This window comes from Uranotaenia lowii, chromosome 2 (genome assembly GCF_029784155.1).
Source record: "Uranotaenia lowii strain MFRU-FL chromosome 2, ASM2978415v1, whole genome shotgun sequence".
NCBI classification, from domain to species: domain Eukaryota; kingdom Metazoa; phylum Arthropoda; class Insecta; order Diptera; family Culicidae; genus Uranotaenia; species Uranotaenia lowii.
Genome location: NC_073692.1, coordinates 412,234,020 through 412,253,180, shown reverse-complemented (window position 1 = coordinate 412,253,180; position 19,161 = coordinate 412,234,020). Strand labels below are relative to the sequence as shown.

The window sequence follows — 19,161 nt, the reverse complement described above, 5'->3', positions numbered from 1 at the left end:
TATTCAGAATTCAGATTAAGAATTCAGATTCAGAATTCAGATTCAGAATTCAGATTCAGAATTCAGATTCAGAATTCAGATTCAGAATTCAGATTCAGAATTCAGATTCAGAATTCAGATTCAGAATTCAGATTCAGAATTCAGATTCAGAATTCAGATTCAGAATTCAGATTCAGAATTCAGATTCAGAATTCAGATTCAGAATTCAGATTCAGAATTCAGATTCAGAATTCAGATTCAGAATTCAGATTCAGAATTCAGATTCAGAATTCAGATTCAGAATTCGTCAAAATTCAGAAATTGTCAAAATTGTCAAAATTGTCAAAATTGTCAAAATTGTCAAAATTGTCAAAATTGTCAAAATTGTCAAAATTGTCAAAATTGTCAAAATTGTCAAAATTGTCAAAATTGTCAAAATTGTCAAAATTGTCAAAATTGTCAAAATTGTCAAAATTGTCAAAATGGTCAAAATTGTCAAAATTGTCGAAATTGTCAAAATTGTCAAAATTGTCAAAATTATCAAAATTGTCAAAATTGTCAAAATTGTCAAAATTGTCAAAATTGTCAAAATTGTCAAAATTGTCAATATTGTCAAAATTGTCAAAATTGTCAAAATTGTCAAAATTGTCAAAATTGTCAAAATTGTCAAAATTGTCAAAATTGTCAAAATTGTCAAAATTGTCAAAATTGTCAAAATTGTCAAAATTTTCAAAATTGTCAAAATTGTCAAAATTGTCAAAATTTTCAAAATTGTCAAAATTGTCAAAATTGTCAAAATTGTCAAAATTGTCAAAATTGTCAAAATTGTCAAAATTGTCAAAATTGTCAAAATTGTCAAAATTGTCAAAATTGTCAAAATTGTCAAAATTGTCAAAATTGTCAAAATTGTCAAAATTGTCAAAATTGTCAAAATTGTCAAAATTGTCAAAATTGTCAAAATTGTCAAAATTGTCAAAACTGTCAAAATTGTCAAAATTGTCAAAGTTGTAAAATTTGTCAAAATTGTCAAAATTGTCAAAATTGTCAAAATAGTCAAAATTGCCGAAATTTTCAAAATTTTCAAAATTGTCAATATTGTCAAAATTGTCAAAATTGTCAAAATTGTCAAAATTGTCAAAATTGTCAAAATTGTCAAAATTGTCAAAATTGTCAAAATTGTCAAAATTGTCAAAATTGTCAAAATTGTCAAAATTGTCAAAATTGTCAAAATTGTCAAAATTGTCAAAATTGTCAAAATTGTCAAAATTGTCTGAATTCAGATTCAGAATTCAGATTCAGAATTCAGATTCAGAATTCAGATTCAGAATTCAGATTCAGAATTCAGATTCAGAATTCAGATTCAGAATTCAGATTCAGAATTCAGATTCAGAATTCAGATTCAGAATTCAGATTCAGAATTCAGATTCAGAATTCAGATTCAGAATTCAGATTCAGAATTCAGATTCAGAATTCAGATTCAGAATTCAGATTCAGAATTCAGATTCAGAATTCAGATTCAGAATTCAGATTCAGAATTCAGATTCAGAATTCAGATTCAGAATTCAGATTCAGAATTCAGATTCAGAATTCAGATTCAGAATTCAGATTCAGCATTCAGATTCAGCATTCAGATTCAGAATTCAGATTCAGAATTCAGATTCAGAATTCAGATTCAGAATTCAGATTCAGAATTCAGATTCAGAATTCAGATTCAGAATTCAGATTCAGAATTCAGATTCAGAATTCAGATTCAGAATTCAGATTCAGAATTCAGATTCAGAATTCAGATTCAGAATTCAGATTCAGAATTCAGATTCAGAATTCAGATTCAGAATTCAGATTCAGAATTCAGATTCAGAATTCAGATTCAGAATTCAGATTCAGAATTCAGATTCAGAATTCAGATTCAGAATTCAGATTCAGAATTCAGATTCAGAATTCAGATTCAGAATTCAGATTCAGAATTCAGATTCAGAATTCAGATTCAGAATTCAGATTCAGAATTCAGATTCAGAATTCAGATGCAGAATTCAGATTCAGAATTCAGATTCAGAATTCAGATTCAGAATTCAGATTCAGAATTCAGATTCAGAATTCAGATTCAGAATTCAGATTCAGAATTCAGATTCAGAATTCAGATTCAGAATTCAGATTCAGAATTCAGATTCAGAATTCAGATTCAGAATTCAGATTCAGAATTCAGATTCAGAATTCAGATTCAGAATTCAGATTCAGAATTCAGATTCAGAATTCAGATTCAGAATTCAGATTCAGAATTCAGATTCAGAATTCAGATTCAGAATTCAGATTCAGAATTCAGATTCAGAATTCAGATTCAGAATTCAGATTCAGAATTCAGATTCAGAATTCAGATTCAGAATTCAGATTCAGAATTCAGATTCAGAATTCAGATTCAGAATTCAGATTCAGAATTCAGATTCAGAATTCAGATTCAGAATTCAGATTCAGAATTCAGATTCAGAATTCAGATTCAGAATTCAGATTCAGAATTCAGATTCAGAATTCAGATTCAGAATTCAGATTCAGAATTCAGATTCAGAATTCAGATTCAGAATTCAGATTCAGAATTCAGATTCAGAATTCAGATTCAGAATTCAGATTCAGAATTCAGATTCAGAATTCAGATTCAGAATTCAGATTCAGAATTCAGATTCAGAATTCAGATTCAGAATTCAGATTCAGAATTCAGATTCAGAATTCAGATTCAGAATTCAGATTCAGAATTCAGATTCAGAATTCAGATTCAGAATTCAGATTCAGAATTCAGATTCAGAATTCAGATTCAGAATTCAGATTCAGAATTCAGATTCAGAATTCAGATTCAGAATTCAGATTCAGAATTCAGATTCAGAATTCAGATTCAGAATTCAGATTCAGACTTAGATTCAGAATTCAGATTCAGAATTCAGATTCAGAATTCAGATTCAGAATTCAGATTCAGAATTCAGATTCAGAATACAGATTTAGAATTCAAATTCAGAGTGCAAATTCAGAATTCAGATTGAGAATTCAGATTTAGAATTCTGATAAGAATTCGGATTAAAGATCAACCTGGAATTTGAAATTGGAACTTATATTCCAATATTAGACTAAGTGTTGTAACTCAAAATTCAAACTTTAGAATCAGAATAAGATTTCAGATTTAGTTTCCAGAATGAGATTAAACATTTAATAGTCATATTACTTTCCCCTCCTTTTGTGGGAATTTTTCCTCTATGCATGGTTGAGCTCTAAAAAAGGTATCATGCTAGGGCACGCGTAACGGCTATCCATCAATATTGTAGTAGGTTTTACTTATTCAGTAAAAAAAAGCATAAAAAAACAGTAAGATTCGAACCGTGACCAGCAACGTGAAAGTTCTGGTTGCTACCACGGCACCATTTCAGCGTGTTATAAATCTTGGAAATTCTACTGTTTAAATACCATTCTTTCCATACATAAAATGAGCTCCTTACATACCAGTTCGCTTTTCCCCAAAAAAACGTACCAGGCATCATTTTTTTATATTGAGATTGGAATTTTTCGTGTTTGAATATCTGAAATCATACTTATATGATTCAGAGGGAAGGAATCTATCATGTATATTCTATATTATTTTATATATTTCCAAATATAATTTAAACTCTGTTAGAAAGGCTCCAATCCACTGTTAAGTGTATTAAATCGGGTTTTTATTTAAGTAGGTAGGTAGGAAGGTAGAAAGCCGGGTGAAGGCATGCAGTCAAAGCAACCTGCCGCCGGGTGGTTGTTTACTTGTGCTATTCATGTTGTTGTTGACGTTTTAATAACAATACAACGATGATTCCGTTTTGCATCATTCATTGCAATGAAATTTGATGCTGCAAAAATCGGAGAAGTAGGCTGCGGAAGGGATCATTAATAAAGCGTGTCTGATTGATGGTGTGAATGTATAGTTTGTTTTCGACGTTTTCTGTTTGAATCTTTTCATCAAGTTTGATGGAAGCATTATTTGTGTAACTCGAATTTGTCAATCTTGTCAATTTCGACACTTTCATTTTTTTGACAATTTAAAAAAATCGAAAATTTTGAAAATTTCAAAAATTTTTACAGTTTTGATTATTTTCCAAATTTTGTCAATTTTGACAATTTTTACAATAATGAAAATTCTTGGGAATTTTGAGAACTATGTAAATTTTTGGAAATTTTGATAATAATGTCAATTTTTGGAAATTTTGATATTTATGAAAATTATGACAATTTTGAAAATTTTGGCAATATATGCCTGTTAAGGCATTTTATTGCAATTTTGACAAATTTGAAAATCTCGCAAACTCGAAATTTTTGTCAAAATTGTCAAAATTTTCAAAATTGTCAAAATTGCCAAAATTGTCAAAATTGTCAACATTGTCAAAATTGTCAAAATTGTCAAAATTGTCAAAATTGTCAAAATTGTCAAAATTGTCAAAATTGTCAAAATTGTCAAAATTGTCAAAATTTAAAAATTGTCAAAATTGTCAAAATTGTCAGAATTGTCAAAATTGTCAAAATTGTCAAAATTGTCAAAATTGTCAAAATTGTCAAAATTGTCAAAATTGTCAAAATTGTCAAAATTGTCAAAATTGTCAAAATTGTCAAAATTGTCAAAATTGTCAAAATTGTCAAAATTGTCAAAATTGTCAAAATTGTCAAAATTGTCAAAATTGTCAAAATTGTCAAAATTGTCAAAATTGTCAAAATTGTCAAAATTGTCAGAATTGTCAAAATTGTCAAAATTGTCAAAATTGTCAAAATTGTCAAAATTGTCAAAATTGTCAATTTGGTGGACAATATGTGGACAATTTGGTCAATATTGACAATTTGGTCAATTTGGTCAATTTTGAAAATTTTGACAATTTTGACATTTTTTACAATTTTGACAATTTTGACAATTTTGACAATTTTGACAATTTCGACAATTTTGACAATTTTGACAATTTTGACAATTTTGACAATTTTGACAATTTTGACAATTTTGACGATTTTGACAATTTTGACAATTTTGACAATTTTGACTATTTTGACAATTTTGACAATTTTGACAATTTGGACAATTTTGACAATTTTGACAATTTTGACAATTTTGACAATTTTGACAAATTTGACAATTTTGACAATTTTTACATTTTTTACAATTTTTATCATTTTGAACATTTTGACAATTTTGACAATTTTGACAATTTTGACAATTTTGACAATTTTGACAATTTTGACAATTTTGACAATTTTGACAATTTTGACAATTTTGACAATTTTGACAATTTTGACAATTTTGACAATTTTGACAATTTTGACAATTTTGACAATTTTGACAATTTTGACAATTTTGACAATTTTGACAATTTTGACAATTTTGACAATTTTGACAATTTTGACAATTTTGACAATTTTGACAATTTTGACAATTTTGACAATTTTGACAATTTTGACAATTTTGACAATTTTGACAATTTTGACAATTTTGACAATTTTGACAATTTTGACAATTTTGACAATTTTGACAATATTGACAATTTTGAAAATTTTGAAAATTTCGGCAATTTTGACTATTTTGACAATTTTGACAATTTTGACAATTTTGACAAATTTTACAACTTTGACAATTTTGACAATTTTGACAGTTTTGACAATTTTGACAATTTTGACAATTTTGACAATTTTGACAATTTTGACAATTTTGACAATTTTGACAATTTTGACAATTTTGACAATTTTGACAATTTTGACAATTTTGACAATTTTGACAATTTTGACAATTTTGACAATTTTGACAATTTTGACAATTTTGACAATTTTGACAATTTTGACAATTTTGACAATTTTGACAATTTTGACAATTTTGACAATTTTGACAATTTTGACAATTTTGAAAATTTTGACAATTTTGACAATTTTGACAATTTTGAAAATTTTGACAATTTTGACAATTTTGACAATTTTGACAATTTTGACAATTTTGACAATTTTGACAATTTTGACAATTTTGACAATTTTGACAATTTTGACAATTTTGACAATTTTGACAATATTGACAATTTTGACAATTTTGACAATTTTGACAATTTTGACAATTTTGACAATTTTGACAATTTTGATAATTTTGACAATTTTGACAATTTTGACAATTTCGACAATTTTGACAATTTTGACCATTTTGACAATTTTGACAATTTTGACAATTTTGACAATTTTGACAATTTTGACAATTTTGACAATTTTGACAATTTTGACAATTTTGACAATTTTGACAATTTTGACAATTTTGACAATTTTGACAATTTTGACAATTTTGACAATTTTGACAATTTTGACAATTTTGACAATTTTGACAATTTTGACAATTTTGACAATTTTGACAATTTTGACAATTTTGACAATTTTGACAATTTTGACAATTTTGACAATTTTGACAATTTTGACAATTTTGACAATTTTGACAATTGTGACAATTTTGACAATTTTCACAATTTTCACAATTTTCACAATTGTGACAATTTTGACAATTTTCACAATTTTCACAATTTTGACAATTTTGACAAGTTTGACAATTTTGACAATTTTGACAATTTTGACAATTTTGACAATTTTGACAATTTTGACAATTTTGACAATTTTGACAATTTTGACAATTTTGACAATTTTGACAATTTTGACAATTTTGACAATTTTGACAATTTTGACAATTTTGACAATTTTGACAATTTTGACAATTTTGACAATTTTGACAATTTTGACAATTTTGACAATTTTGACAATTTTGACAATTTTGACAATTTTGACAATTTTGACAATTTTGACAATTTTGACAATTTTGACAATTTTGACAATTTTGACAATTTTGACAATTTTGACAATTTTGACAATTTTGACAATTTTGAAAATTTGGACAATTTTGACAATTTTGAAAATTTTGAAAATTTTGACAATTTTGTTTATTTTGAAAATTTTGACAATTTAATTAATTTTGTCAATTTAGTCAATTTTGACAATTTTGTCAATTTTGTCAATTTTGTCAATTTTGTCAATTTTGTCAATTTTGTCAATTTTGTCAATTTTGTCAATTTTGTCAATTTTGTCAATTTTGTCAATTTTGTCAATTTTGTCAATTTTGTCAATTTTGTCAATTTTGTCAATTTTGTCAATTTTGTCAATTTTGTCAATTTTGTCAATTTTGTCAATTTTGTCAATTTTGTCAATTTTGTCAATTTTGTCAATTTTGTCAATTTTGTCAATTTTGTCAATTTTGTCAATTTTGTCAATTTTGTCAATTTTGTCAATTTTGTCAATTTTGTCAATTTTGTCAATTTTGTCAATTGTGTCAATTTTGTCAATTTTGTTTATTTTGTCAATTTTGTCAATTTTGTCAATTTTGTCAATTTTGTCAATCTTGTCAATCTTGTCAATTTTGTCAATTTTGTCAATTTTGTCAATTTTGTCAATTTTGTCAATTTTGTCAATTTTGTCAATTTTGTCAATTTTGTCAATTTTGTCAATTTTGTCAATTTTGTCAATTTTGGCAATTTTGTCAATTTTGACAATTTTGTCAATTTTGTCAATTTTGTCAATTTCGTCAATTTTGTCAATTTTGACCTTTTTGGCAATTTTGACAATTTTTACAATTTTGACAATTTTGACAATTTTGACATTTTTGAGAATTTTGAAAATTTTGACAATTTTGACAATTTTGACAATTTTGACAATTTCGACAATTTTGACAATTTTGACAATTTTGACAATTTTGACAATTTTGACAATTTTGACAATTCTGACAATTTTGACAATTTCTACAATTTTGACAATTTTGGCAATTTCGACAATTTTGAGTTTAAATTACATGAAATATAAACCACAATTAGACGTTAAATATGACGATTTAAATTAATTAATGGAATTATATTCGAATTTTGCATTGCTTACGATGTAAATTTAAGACAAAAACGGGTAAAAAGCGATGGTTCAAATTTTGGCAGTGAAACGTTTCTTGTTGTTGTGTAGATAACAACTTCAAAAAGTTGTTCTTGTAATCAAAATGTTGCAATTCTGAGCTCCAATAATCTCCAAAATCCACTGACTGGGTGGATGGTGGTTGAATGTGATGTCAGTATTTTGAGATTTTTTCTTCGTTTGTTCATATCGCACCAATACTGGAGCGAGCACACGTTTCAAACCAAACCAAAACGGTTTGCTAAGACGCATATTTCTCGTTCAGGCGTTGGTCAGTCATCGCAGTAAGCGCAAGCCGACAACATAACATGGACTGGATAACGTGGTCCGCCCTGGTTGCTTTGATCGGGTTGATTTACTATTTTTTCGCCAAAAAGTATGAGTATTTCGACAGCAAACCGATTCCGCTCGTGAGGCCGACCTTTCTTCTCGGGAGCACCGCGCCCATTTTGTTCCGGCGCAGAAACGTGCTGACCCACGTCAATGAAATCTACTACACGTACCCGGATGCGAAGTAAGCTACCGTCAATTGGTGTCAAATGGGTTGGGTTAATTGAGGTTGTTTATTTATCCACCTACAGGATGATTGGTTTCTTCGATTTGGTTAACCCGATCTACATGCTGCGGGATCCGGAAACCATCAAGCAGATAGCCATTAAAGATTTTGACTTTTTCTCGGACCATACTCCGATGTTGTCGCCCAGTGAGGTAGACGAGGACACCGAGACGCTGTTCGGGAATTCGCTGTTTGCCTTGCGAGGTCAGAAGTGGCGAGACATGAGGGCAACGCTGAGTCCGGCCTTCACTGGAAGGAAGATGCGGCACATGTTCGAGCTGGTGGGCGAATGTGGCAAATCGATGGCATCTTTTTTCCGAGCTGAGCTGGAAAAAGGGGAAGATCTGGAGCTGGAGATGAAGGACGTCTTTTCGCGGTACGGCAACGATGTTATCGCCTCGGTCGCTTTCGGTATCAGCGTTGATTCGCTGAGGGATAAAGAAAATGAGTTCTACGTCAAGGGCAAAGATATGCTCAAATTTAACATGTTGAAGATGTTGTGGAAGGTCATAATCATGCGTTCGATGCCGTCGTTGGCCCGCAAACTTAAGCTGGACTTTACCGATGCAGTTTTTATCAAATATTTTAAGGGCACTATTGAGGACAACATGAAACAACGCAAAACGCATAACATCGTGCGGAACGATATGATTCAAATGTTGATGGACGTTCAAAGGGGAGCTCTGAGCCATCAACAGGAAGAAAAGGACGGAAAGGATGCCGGTTTTGCGACTGTCGAAGAGTCCGCAGTCGGAAAAGCCACTCACTCCCGAACTTGGTCCAACAATGAGTTGATAGCTCAATGCTTCCTGTTTTTCTTGGCGGGATTCGAGACAACCTCCGGAGGTCTCTCATTTTTGCTGTACGAATTATGCGTCAATCCGGAGATTCAGCAACGTCTTCACGAAGAAATCCTTCAAACAAGCGACTCCCTCAATGGACAACCCCTAACCTACGAAACCCTCCAGAAAATGGAATACATGGACATGGTCGTCTCGGAATCCCTTCGCAAATGGCCACCGATGCCGTTCACGGATCGCTACTGCCACCGGGATTACCTGTTCGAGGGTGTCGCAGAGAAACCATTCATAATGGAGAAACAATCCACCGCGTGGATTCCGATAATTGCGATCCACCGAGACGCCAAGTACTACCCGGATCCGGACAAATTTGACCCGGAAAGATTTAGCAAAGAAAATCGGTCACGAATCCTAGCGGGAGCCTATCTCCCGTTTGGTGTTGGTCCACGGAATTGCATCGGTTCCCGCTTAGCGCTGATGGAGGTCAAATCGGCCGTCTATCATCTGGTGAAAGAGTTCGAGTTTGTGCCCTCCTCGAAGACGGAAATCCCCCTGGAGCTGTCCCGGAAGAACACTTTCGGGCTGCAAACCCAAAATGGCGTTTGGTTGAAGATGAAGTCCAGGAATGTGATTGGATAAATTTGGGAATCGTGGAAAACACCTACATACTCTCTAAATTATTGCTGTTTTTCTCTAAAACAATTTCTCGGATGTTACATTGTGCTTTCATAAGAAAAGTGGATCGAGCTTTGTTAACTTTAGGTTTTATGTTTATTAAAAAAAATGTCATAACGTATTACCTTTCATTGAAGAAAAATGTGGAAAAACCATGCATTCCGAACGAATCATTTTGTTCGTCCAACCTGTTTCATAGATCTTCATAAATCTGAAGAGATCTTTTCTTATTTCTCTAAGTAGGCTCTTTTTCTATAATTTGAAGTATTCAAACAGATACTGTTTACATCTTTGCTTAATCAGAGCAGCACATTCGAAAGTCCTGAAACGTTTTAAAGTGATGTGTTAAAACTGGTTTGGTTCCGAAATTCTGGAGATCCGGATAGTGTACCGAACGGAATTCGAAGCTCATCCCGAAATGAGGTTTGTTGAGGTAAAAAGGTGGCCTTAAATTTCGACCGTGATTGTTGCTTTTTTTTTTCTTCCATATTTTATTTATGCTGATAACGATGGATGGTGATAGCGATTCGAAATCTAATCAGAATGACTTAACATATCAGCAGCGCTTGAAGAATAAACTGCTGATAAACTTTGTCAAAATGATCAAAATAAACAAAATTGTCAAAATTGTCAAAATTATCAAAATTGTTAAAATTGTCAAAATTATCCAAACAGTCGAAATTGTCAAAATTGTCAAATTTGTTAAAATTGTCAAAATCGTCAAAATTGACAAAATTATCCAAATTGTCAAATTTTCAAAATTTTCAAAATTGTCAAAAAGGCAAAACAGTGTCAAAATTGTCAAAACTGTCAAAAACAATTGTCCAATTGACGAAATTGGCATAATTGATATAATTGTCAAAATGGTCAAAATTGTCAAAATTGTCAAAATTGTTAAAATTGTCAAAATTTGTGAAAATGATTGAAATTGTCAAAATTGTGGAAATTATCAAAATTGGCAAAATTGTCAAAATTGTCAAAATTGTCAAAATTGTCAAAATTGTCAAAATTGTCAAAATTGTCAAAATTGTCAAAATTGTCAAAATTGTCAAAATTGTCAAAATTGTCAAAATTGTCAAAATTGTCAAAATTGTCAAAATTGTCAAAATTGTCAAAATTGTCAAAATTGTCAAAATTATCAAAATTGTCAAAATTGTCAAAATTGTCAAAATTGTCAAAATTGTCAAAATTATCAAAATTGTCCAAATTGTCAAAATTGTCAAAATTGTCAAAATTGTCAAAATTGTCAAAATTGTCAAAATTGTCAAAATTGTCAAAATTGTCAAAATTATCAAAATTGTCAAAAATTGTCAAAATTGTCAAAATTGTCCAAAGTGTCAAAATTGTCAAAATTGTCACAATTGTCAAAATTGTCAAAATTATCAAAATTGTCAAAATTGTCAAAATTGTCAAAATTTTAAAAATTGTCAAAATTGTCAAAATTGTCAAAATTATCAAAATTGTCAAAATTGCCAAAATTGTAAAAATTGTCAAAATTGCCAAAATTGTCAAAATTGTCAAAATTGTCAAAATTGTCAAAATTGTCAAAATTGTCAAAATTGTCAAAATTGTCAAAATTGTCAAAATTGTCAAAATTGTCAAAATTGTCAAAATTGTCAAAATTGTCAAAATTGTCAAAATTGTCAAAATTGTCAAAATTGTCAAAATTGTCAAAATTGTCAAAATTGTCGAAATTGTCAAAATTGTCAAAATTGTCAAAATTGTCAAAATTGTCAAAATTGTCAAAATTGTCAAAATTTTCAAAATTGTCAAAATTGTCAAAATTGTCAAAACTGTCAAGATTGTCAAGATTGTCAAGATTGTCAAGATTGTCAAGATTGTCAAAATTGTCAAAATTGTCAAAAATGTGAAAATTGTCAATATTGTCAAAATTGTCAAAATTTTCAAAATTGTCAAAATTGTCAAAATTGTCAAAATTGTCAAAATTGTCAACTAAATTGTCAAAATTGTCAAAATTGTCAAAATTGTCAAAATTGTCAGAATTGTCAAAATTGTCAAAATTGTCAAAATTGTCAAAATTGTCAACATTGTCAAAATTGTCAACATTGTCAAAATTGTCAAAAATGTCAAGAATGTCAAAATTGTCAAAATTGTCAAAATTGTCAAAATTGTCAAAATTGTCAAAATTGTCAAAATTGTCAAAATTGTCAAAATTGTCAAAATTGTCAAAATTGTCAAAATTGTCAAAATTGTCAAAATTGTCAAAATTGTCAAAATTGTCAAAATTGTCAAAATTGTCAAAATTGTCAAAATTGTCAAAATTGTCAAAATTGTAAAAATTGTCAAAATTGTCAAAATTGTCAAAATTGTCAAAATTGTCAAAATTGTCAAAATTGTCAAAATTGTCAAAATTGTCAAAATTGTCAAAATTGTCAAAATTGTCAAAATTTTAAAAATTGTCCAAATTGTCAAAATTGTCAAAATTGTCAAAATTGTCGAAATTGTCGAAATTGTCAAAATTGTCAAAATTGTCAAAATTGTCAAAATTGTCAAAACTGTCAAAACTGTCAATATTGTCATAATTGTCAAAATAGTCAAAATTGTCAAAATTGTCAAAATAGTCAAAATTGCAGAAGTTGTCAGAATTGTCAAAATTGTCAAAATTGTCAAAATTTTCAAATTGTCAAAAAAAATTGTCATCATTGTCATAGCTGCCAAAATTGTCAAAATTGTAAAAAACAATAGTGAAAATTGTCAAAATTGTGTTAAAATTGTCAAAATTGAAAAAAATTGACAAAATTAACAAGATTGAAAAAAATCACAATATTGATGAAAAAAAAGTCAATTTGGTCAATTTACCCAGTGGAGCTAAATCAAATAATTTTTCAATATTCGTACTGATTTTTTTTAAATATTATTTGAAAACCATAATGAAAACCATAAGTTAAAGCAGATTTAACTATGTTTTGAAAAGTCCTCTTCATATCTCAGTTCAAACACAGTTAAAAATTGAGTTGAAATATTCGAGAAACAAAAAGCGAGCAAATATTCATTTTTGTCATAACAACCTGGTAACTCTGATGAGGCCGAATCCAAAACCCTTATACCCATATATGGCCTGCCTTCGACCAGACCGATGAAACAAGTTGAGCACCACTGACTTTCAGTGTGTGCTGCACGGCTAACTATTACCCAAAACACAAACACTCAAAACCCAAATCGGTAGCAATTACAATTATTTACTATTACGACGTTTTAAAAACCTAAGCTAGCTTACATTATTACTCACGGGCCCGTTCCTACCATAACATCAAAACAATAACAACAATCATATCACAGCTGCTTGGACGGCACAGGTTTATCACAGCTTTATATCACGGGAATGTCTGGCAACCCTGCCTGGTTGCACTGCTCCACGGGCACGCACCACTGCCCGGAGCACCTCCGCTGTCCGAATCCGGCTGGTTCTGTTCCGGCTTGGCCAAAAGAATGAGCTGGGTCCAATGGTGCGTTGAGCTCCCGAACAACGACACTCTGCTCTGCAACAACGGCCCTGTAGAAAACCAAATTTTGTTTTTCGTTTTCTCAAAAGGTTTCTTAAGTGCTAATTCGTCACTCACCCAGTTGGGGCCGTCGGCAATAACAAAATATCAGCACAGTCGGTGATTGTTGTGGTAATGTTACCGTTGTCTGTGCGTTGAGGACAATAAATGTTAATTCGATCCGTTTGAGGTGATTTATGTTTTTGCTCACCTTCAGCCGGTGCGGAATAATCCGGTGCTTTATAGGTCACAACCTGTATGTAACGAAGTGCGCGGAACAAACTACAACTGCAAAATCGACGAATGATGTTGTTTTGTTCGATCTTTGTTTATGTTTCCCCATGTGTTTTTGTTTGACAGCTTACACACTAAATTATAAATACTCAAGTTTGGCTCAATTTAACACAATTACTACAGGCTCATTATCAAACAACCACAATAAATTAATTATAACGCTACACCGAACTGAACGCCATGAGAAAATTTTTGGACTGTAGATTTTAAAACTCATGTTGTTCTTATGCGGAGCCGAAAAATCTAAAATAATTCACTGGAATGAATTCCTTGTATTTTAAACTATTGATTCTTGTTATTAAGTTCTACTGATTTTGTCTATAATTGAACATATTTGTACATTAAACTCGAGTGACTCGGAAAAATGCTGATGGCGTTCAGTTCGGTCTGGTCGAATCCCGACCATATAAACCACATAGGATTCAGATAGCTGCGGGTATGAATGTATGGAAGCATCTGATGAGATTTCGCATTGCTTGGTTTAGTCGTTCTCAGTCCGAATGTGTGGATGGAGGTCGATTTGGTAACGGCGTTGGCCATCGAGGCCATCGTTCTGCTGGCGTACTATTACGCTTACAGAAAGTATCAGTACTTCCTGTCGAAACCGGTGCCATGTCTGAAGCCGACCCTGTTCCTGGGCAGCACTGCGCCGATGCTCTTCCGTCAGAGGGACATGCCGTCGCAGATTCAAATTTACTACGACACCTTCCCGGATGCAAAGTGAGTGATCACAATTTTCATTTTCTTGGTTTTTATTGTGACAAATTTCTCGTCTAGGTTGATTGGCCTATACGATCGGATGAATCCGATCTATCTGTTGCGAGACCCGAAGATGATTAAGAAGCTGGGAGTCAAGGATTTCAACTACTTCCCGGACCACGCTCCCTTTATGACCAACGGCAAAGATGAGGAGGATTCGGGTAAAAGTTTGTTCGGGAACTCGCTCTTTTCACTACGCGGTCAAAAGTGGCGGGATATGAGAGCGACGTTGAGTCCGGCATTTACTGGGAGCAAAATACGTCACATGTATGAATTCGTGGCCAAATGTGGCCAATCGATGGTGCAGTTTCTGAAGGCCGAAGCCGTCCAAGGCAAGGAGCTGGAGCTGGATATGAAAGACGTGTTTTCACGCTTCGGAAACGATGTGATCGCGACGGTGGCTTTCGGGATTGAGGTGGACTCGTTGCGCGATCGTGAAAACGATTTCTACGTTAAGGGTAAACAGCTGCTGAGGTTTGATTCGATTCTAGTTCTCGTTAAAATGATTTCCATCATGATGATGCCCAAGTTGATGGAAAAACTGGGCGTAGATTTTGTGGATCCAAAATTGACCCAGTACTTCAAGAATATGATCACTGACAATATGAAGCAGAGGCAAGCCCAAGGCATCATCAGAAATGACATGATCCACATGTTGATGGAGGTTAAGAAGGGTTCGCTTAAGTATCAGGACGAAGAAATGAGCGTTAAAGACGCCGGATTTGCTACGGTAGAGGAGTCCACTGTCGGAAAAGCTTCCCATACGAGGGTTTGGAAGGACAACGAATTGATCGCCCAGTGTTTCCTGTTCTTCCTAGCCGGGTTCGACTCCATTTCTTCAGCAATGTGTTTCCTAGCCTATGAGCTGTGCTTAAATCCAGAGGTTCAACAGAGGTTATACGAAGAAATTGTTGAAACCGATCGATCCCTTAACGGTAAGCCCTTGTCCAATGAAGCCCTCCAAAAAATGGTCTACATGGACATGGTTGTATCGGAGGGCCTTCGTAAATGGCCTCCGGGCATCATCATGGACCGTTTCTGTACCAAGGATTACGTGTACGATGATGATCAAGGAACTCGCTTTTTGATCGAGAAAGGTCGCACCGTTTGGTTCCCAGCCATGGCCATCCATAGAGATGCGAAGTACTACCCCAATCCGGACAAATTCGACCCGGAACGCTTTAGCGAGGAGAATCGATCGAAGATCAATTCCGGAGCCTATATGCCGTTTGGTGTGGGTCCGCGGAACTGCATCGGATCTCGACTGGCGCTGATGGAGGTCAAATCGGTACTTTTCTGTTTGCTGAAAGATTTCCGCCTGGAACGCACTGCCCGAACCGAGGATACCGTTAAGCTTTCGAAAAGTTCGTTAGGATTGAACGCAGAAAATGGCATCTGGTTGAAGCTTAAGCCTAGAAGTGGCTTGTAGTTATTCAAAAGTGTATAACAATTGTTAACAACAATTGTGAGTGACAAATGAACATCAAGTGTAAGAAATTTCGATTCGCAATATGTTACAGTAAAAACAGTTGATACTTGTCATTTGTTTGAGTCCAAATTCCTAAAGGTATGCAAGGTAGTGATGACTTTTTCAAGTCGTATTTCCCAACTGATTGTAAGAGTGAACTTGATACTCAGAAATTGGAAGATCAATATTGAAAATTGGAAAGAATAGGTGTCAACGGAACGGTATTAAACTGGTTCAAAGACTACTTGAATAGTAGAATGCAAAGAACAAAATATGGAACATCGTATTCCCGATGTAGAGAAAATAATCTAGGTGTCCCCCAAGGAAGTGTTCTGGGTCCCTTGTTATTCATATTGTACATCAACGACATGAAAAACTGTCTTCGTTATGGTCGTCTCAAACTGTTTGCAGATGATTCAGTCTCCTACTGGAGTGGTAATGACTTAGAACTAGTTATCCAAGAAGCAAATGCTGATTTGAAAAATCTTTCTGAGTTTTCAAAACATAAAAAAATGTGTCTGAATCTTAATAAAACGAACTGGATGGTTATTGGTAATCGAAAAATAAGAGTCTGCCCAGAATTGCTGATTGATGGATGTGCCATCGAAAGAGTGCGCCAGGTCAAATACTTGGGAATACAAGTTGACGAGTAGCTGAATTTCATAGCACATTTTGACTATACAATCAAGAAATCTTTTTGGCGATTTCTGTGGCATACTGTGCCGAATAAGCCGTTATATAACTTTCTGGTCAAAAGTAATTTATGTTAAATCTGTGATCATGCCACATTTTGATTATTGCGCTACAATATTGCTTCACGCATCTGACACACAAACAAATCGACTACAAAGAATACAAAATAAAATTATGCGAGTAGTGATTCGATGTTATCGATACACTCCCAGTGTTTTAATGCTCGATATTCTTCAATGGTTGTCAGTGAAACAAGGAATTGCATATAACAGTTTGATATTTATAAATAAGATGAAAAATGAAATGTTACCATATTATTTAATGGATGGCCTGCAATACGGAATCGACATTCACAGATACAACACAAGAAGAGCACAAGTCTTCAGACTGCCGAATATTAAAAAAGAGATGAGCAAACGCTCTCTTTCCTACAACGGATTGCAAATGTTCAACAACCTACCGACAAGCATCAAAAATAGTGTGAACATAAACACTTTTAAGAAAATGGCAATACAATACATCAAACAGACTGTTTAAAAATATGACAAATCCTGACAAGGATCATATGATGAAAGTGATGGAAATCTGACGAGGATTCAGATAAAGAATTGTACGGTGATGGACATACGCGGAAGTAAGACGAAAAAAGTCGTACAGAATAAGAAAATTCAAAGTAATATAAAATTATCCTAAGGATAAAATGTCCCTCCCACTTCTAAAGAAGCGTATGGGGTGGAGGAAGGACCCAAATGGTCCTACGGGGCCATCACAAAAAATTGTCAGAAGACTCGAAATTGACTAAAGTTACGAAATTGTTAAATTTGCCAAAGATTAAAAATTGTCGAATCTGTCAAAATTGTCAAAATTGCCAAGATTGTTCAAACTGCCAAAATTATTATAAATTGTCAAAATTTAAAAAAATGCCAAAATTGTCAAATTTGTCAAAATTATCGAAATCGTCTCACTGTCCAAATTATCAAAATTGACAAAAAAATCGAAATTCCGAAATTGTCAAAATTTTCAAAAATATTAAAATTGGCAAATTAGTCAAAATTGTCAAAATCGTTCAATTGTCAAAATTGTTAAATTGTTTAAATTGTCCAAATCGTCGAAATCATCTAATTGTTGAAATTGTTAAAATTGTCAAAATTGTCAGTATTTAAAAAAAAATCTAAATTGTCCAAATTGCGGAAATTGTCAAAGTTTTCAAAATTGTTAAATTTGTTAAAATTGTTAAAATTGTTAAAATTGTTAAAATTGTTAAAATTGTCAAAATTGTTAAAATTGTTAAAATTGTTAAAATTGTTAAAATTGTTAAATTGTTAAAATTGTCCAAATTGTCAAAATTGTTAAAATTGTTAAAATTGTTAAAATTGTTAAAATTGTTAAAATTGTTAAAATTGTTAAAATTGTTAAAATTGTCAAAATTGTTAAAATTGTTAAAATTGTTAAAATTGTTAAAATTGTTAAAATTGTTAAAATTGTTAAAATTGTTAAAATTGTTAAAATTGTTAAAATTGTTAAAATTGTTAAAATTGTTAAAATTGTTAAAATTGTTAAAATTGTTAAAATTGTTAAAATTGTTAAAATTGTTAAAATTGTTAAAATTGTTAAAATTTTTAAAATTGTTAAAATTGTTAAAATTGTTAAAATTGTTAAAATTATTAAATTGTCAAAATTGTTACAATTGTTAAAATTGTTAAAATTGTTAAAATTGTTAAAATTGTTAAAATTGTTAAAATTGTTAAAATTGTTAAAATTGTTAAAATTGTTAAAATTGTTAAAATTGTTAAAATTGTTAAAATTGTTAAAATTGTTAAAACTGTTAAAATTGTTAAAATTAATAAAATTAATAAAATTGCTGAAATTGTCAAAATTATTAAATTCTTAAAATTATTAAAATTGTTAAATTGTTAAAATTGTTAAAATTGTTAAAATTGTTAAAATTGTTGAAATTGTTAAAATTGTCAAAATTGTTAAAATTGTCAAAATTGTCAAAATTGTCAAAATTGTCAAAATTGTCAAAATTGTCAAAATTGTCAAAATTAACAAAATTTTCAAAATTGTCAGAATTGTCAAAATTGTCAAAATTGTCAAAATTGTCAAAATTGTCAAAATTGACAAAATTGTCAAAATTGTCAAAATTGTCAAAATTGTCAAAATTGTCAAAATTGTCAAAATTGTCAAAATTGTCAAAATTGTCGAAATCATCAAAATTGTCAAAATTGTCAAAATTGTCAAAATTGTCAAAATTGTCAAAATTGTCAAAATTGACAAAATTGTCAAAATTGTCAAAATTGTCAAAATTGTCAAAATTGTCAAAATTGTCAAAATTGTCAAAATTGTCAAAATTGTCAAAATTGTCAAAATTGTCAAAATTGTCAAAATTGTCAAAATTGTCAAAATTGTCAAAATTGTCAAAATTAACAAAATTTTCAAAATTGTCAGAATTGTCAAAATTGTCAAAACTGT

The 19,161-nt window shown here is 31.3% G+C and overlaps 3 protein-coding genes across 4 annotated transcripts in view; all 3 read left to right on the top strand.

Annotated features, from left to right (window-relative positions):
• The window catches only part of LOC129742003 (sodium-dependent transporter bedraggled), a 260,366-nt gene that overhangs the window by 183,273 nt on the left and 57,932 nt on the right, over nucleotides 1–19,161 (top strand). The window lies entirely within an intron of this gene.
• On the top strand, nucleotides 8,217–10,089 carry LOC129742010 (probable cytochrome P450 9f2). The gene is made up of 2 exons (XM_055733855.1): nucleotides 8,217–8,455; nucleotides 8,523–10,089. Exons 1-2 carry the CDS (start codon nucleotides 8,250–8,252, stop codon nucleotides 9,934–9,936), a joined length of 1,620 nt encoding a protein of 539 aa, XP_055589830.1. The 5' UTR covers nucleotides 8,217–8,249; the 3' UTR covers nucleotides 9,937–10,089.
• LOC129742007 (probable cytochrome P450 9f2) lies at nucleotides 14,267–16,055 on the top strand. Its single transcript, XM_055733852.1, has 2 exons — nucleotides 14,267–14,489; nucleotides 14,547–16,055. The coding sequence occupies exons 1-2, from the start codon at nucleotides 14,278–14,280 to the stop codon at nucleotides 15,955–15,957; spliced, it is 1,623 nt and encodes a 540-aa protein (XP_055589827.1). The 5' UTR covers nucleotides 14,267–14,277; the 3' UTR covers nucleotides 15,958–16,055.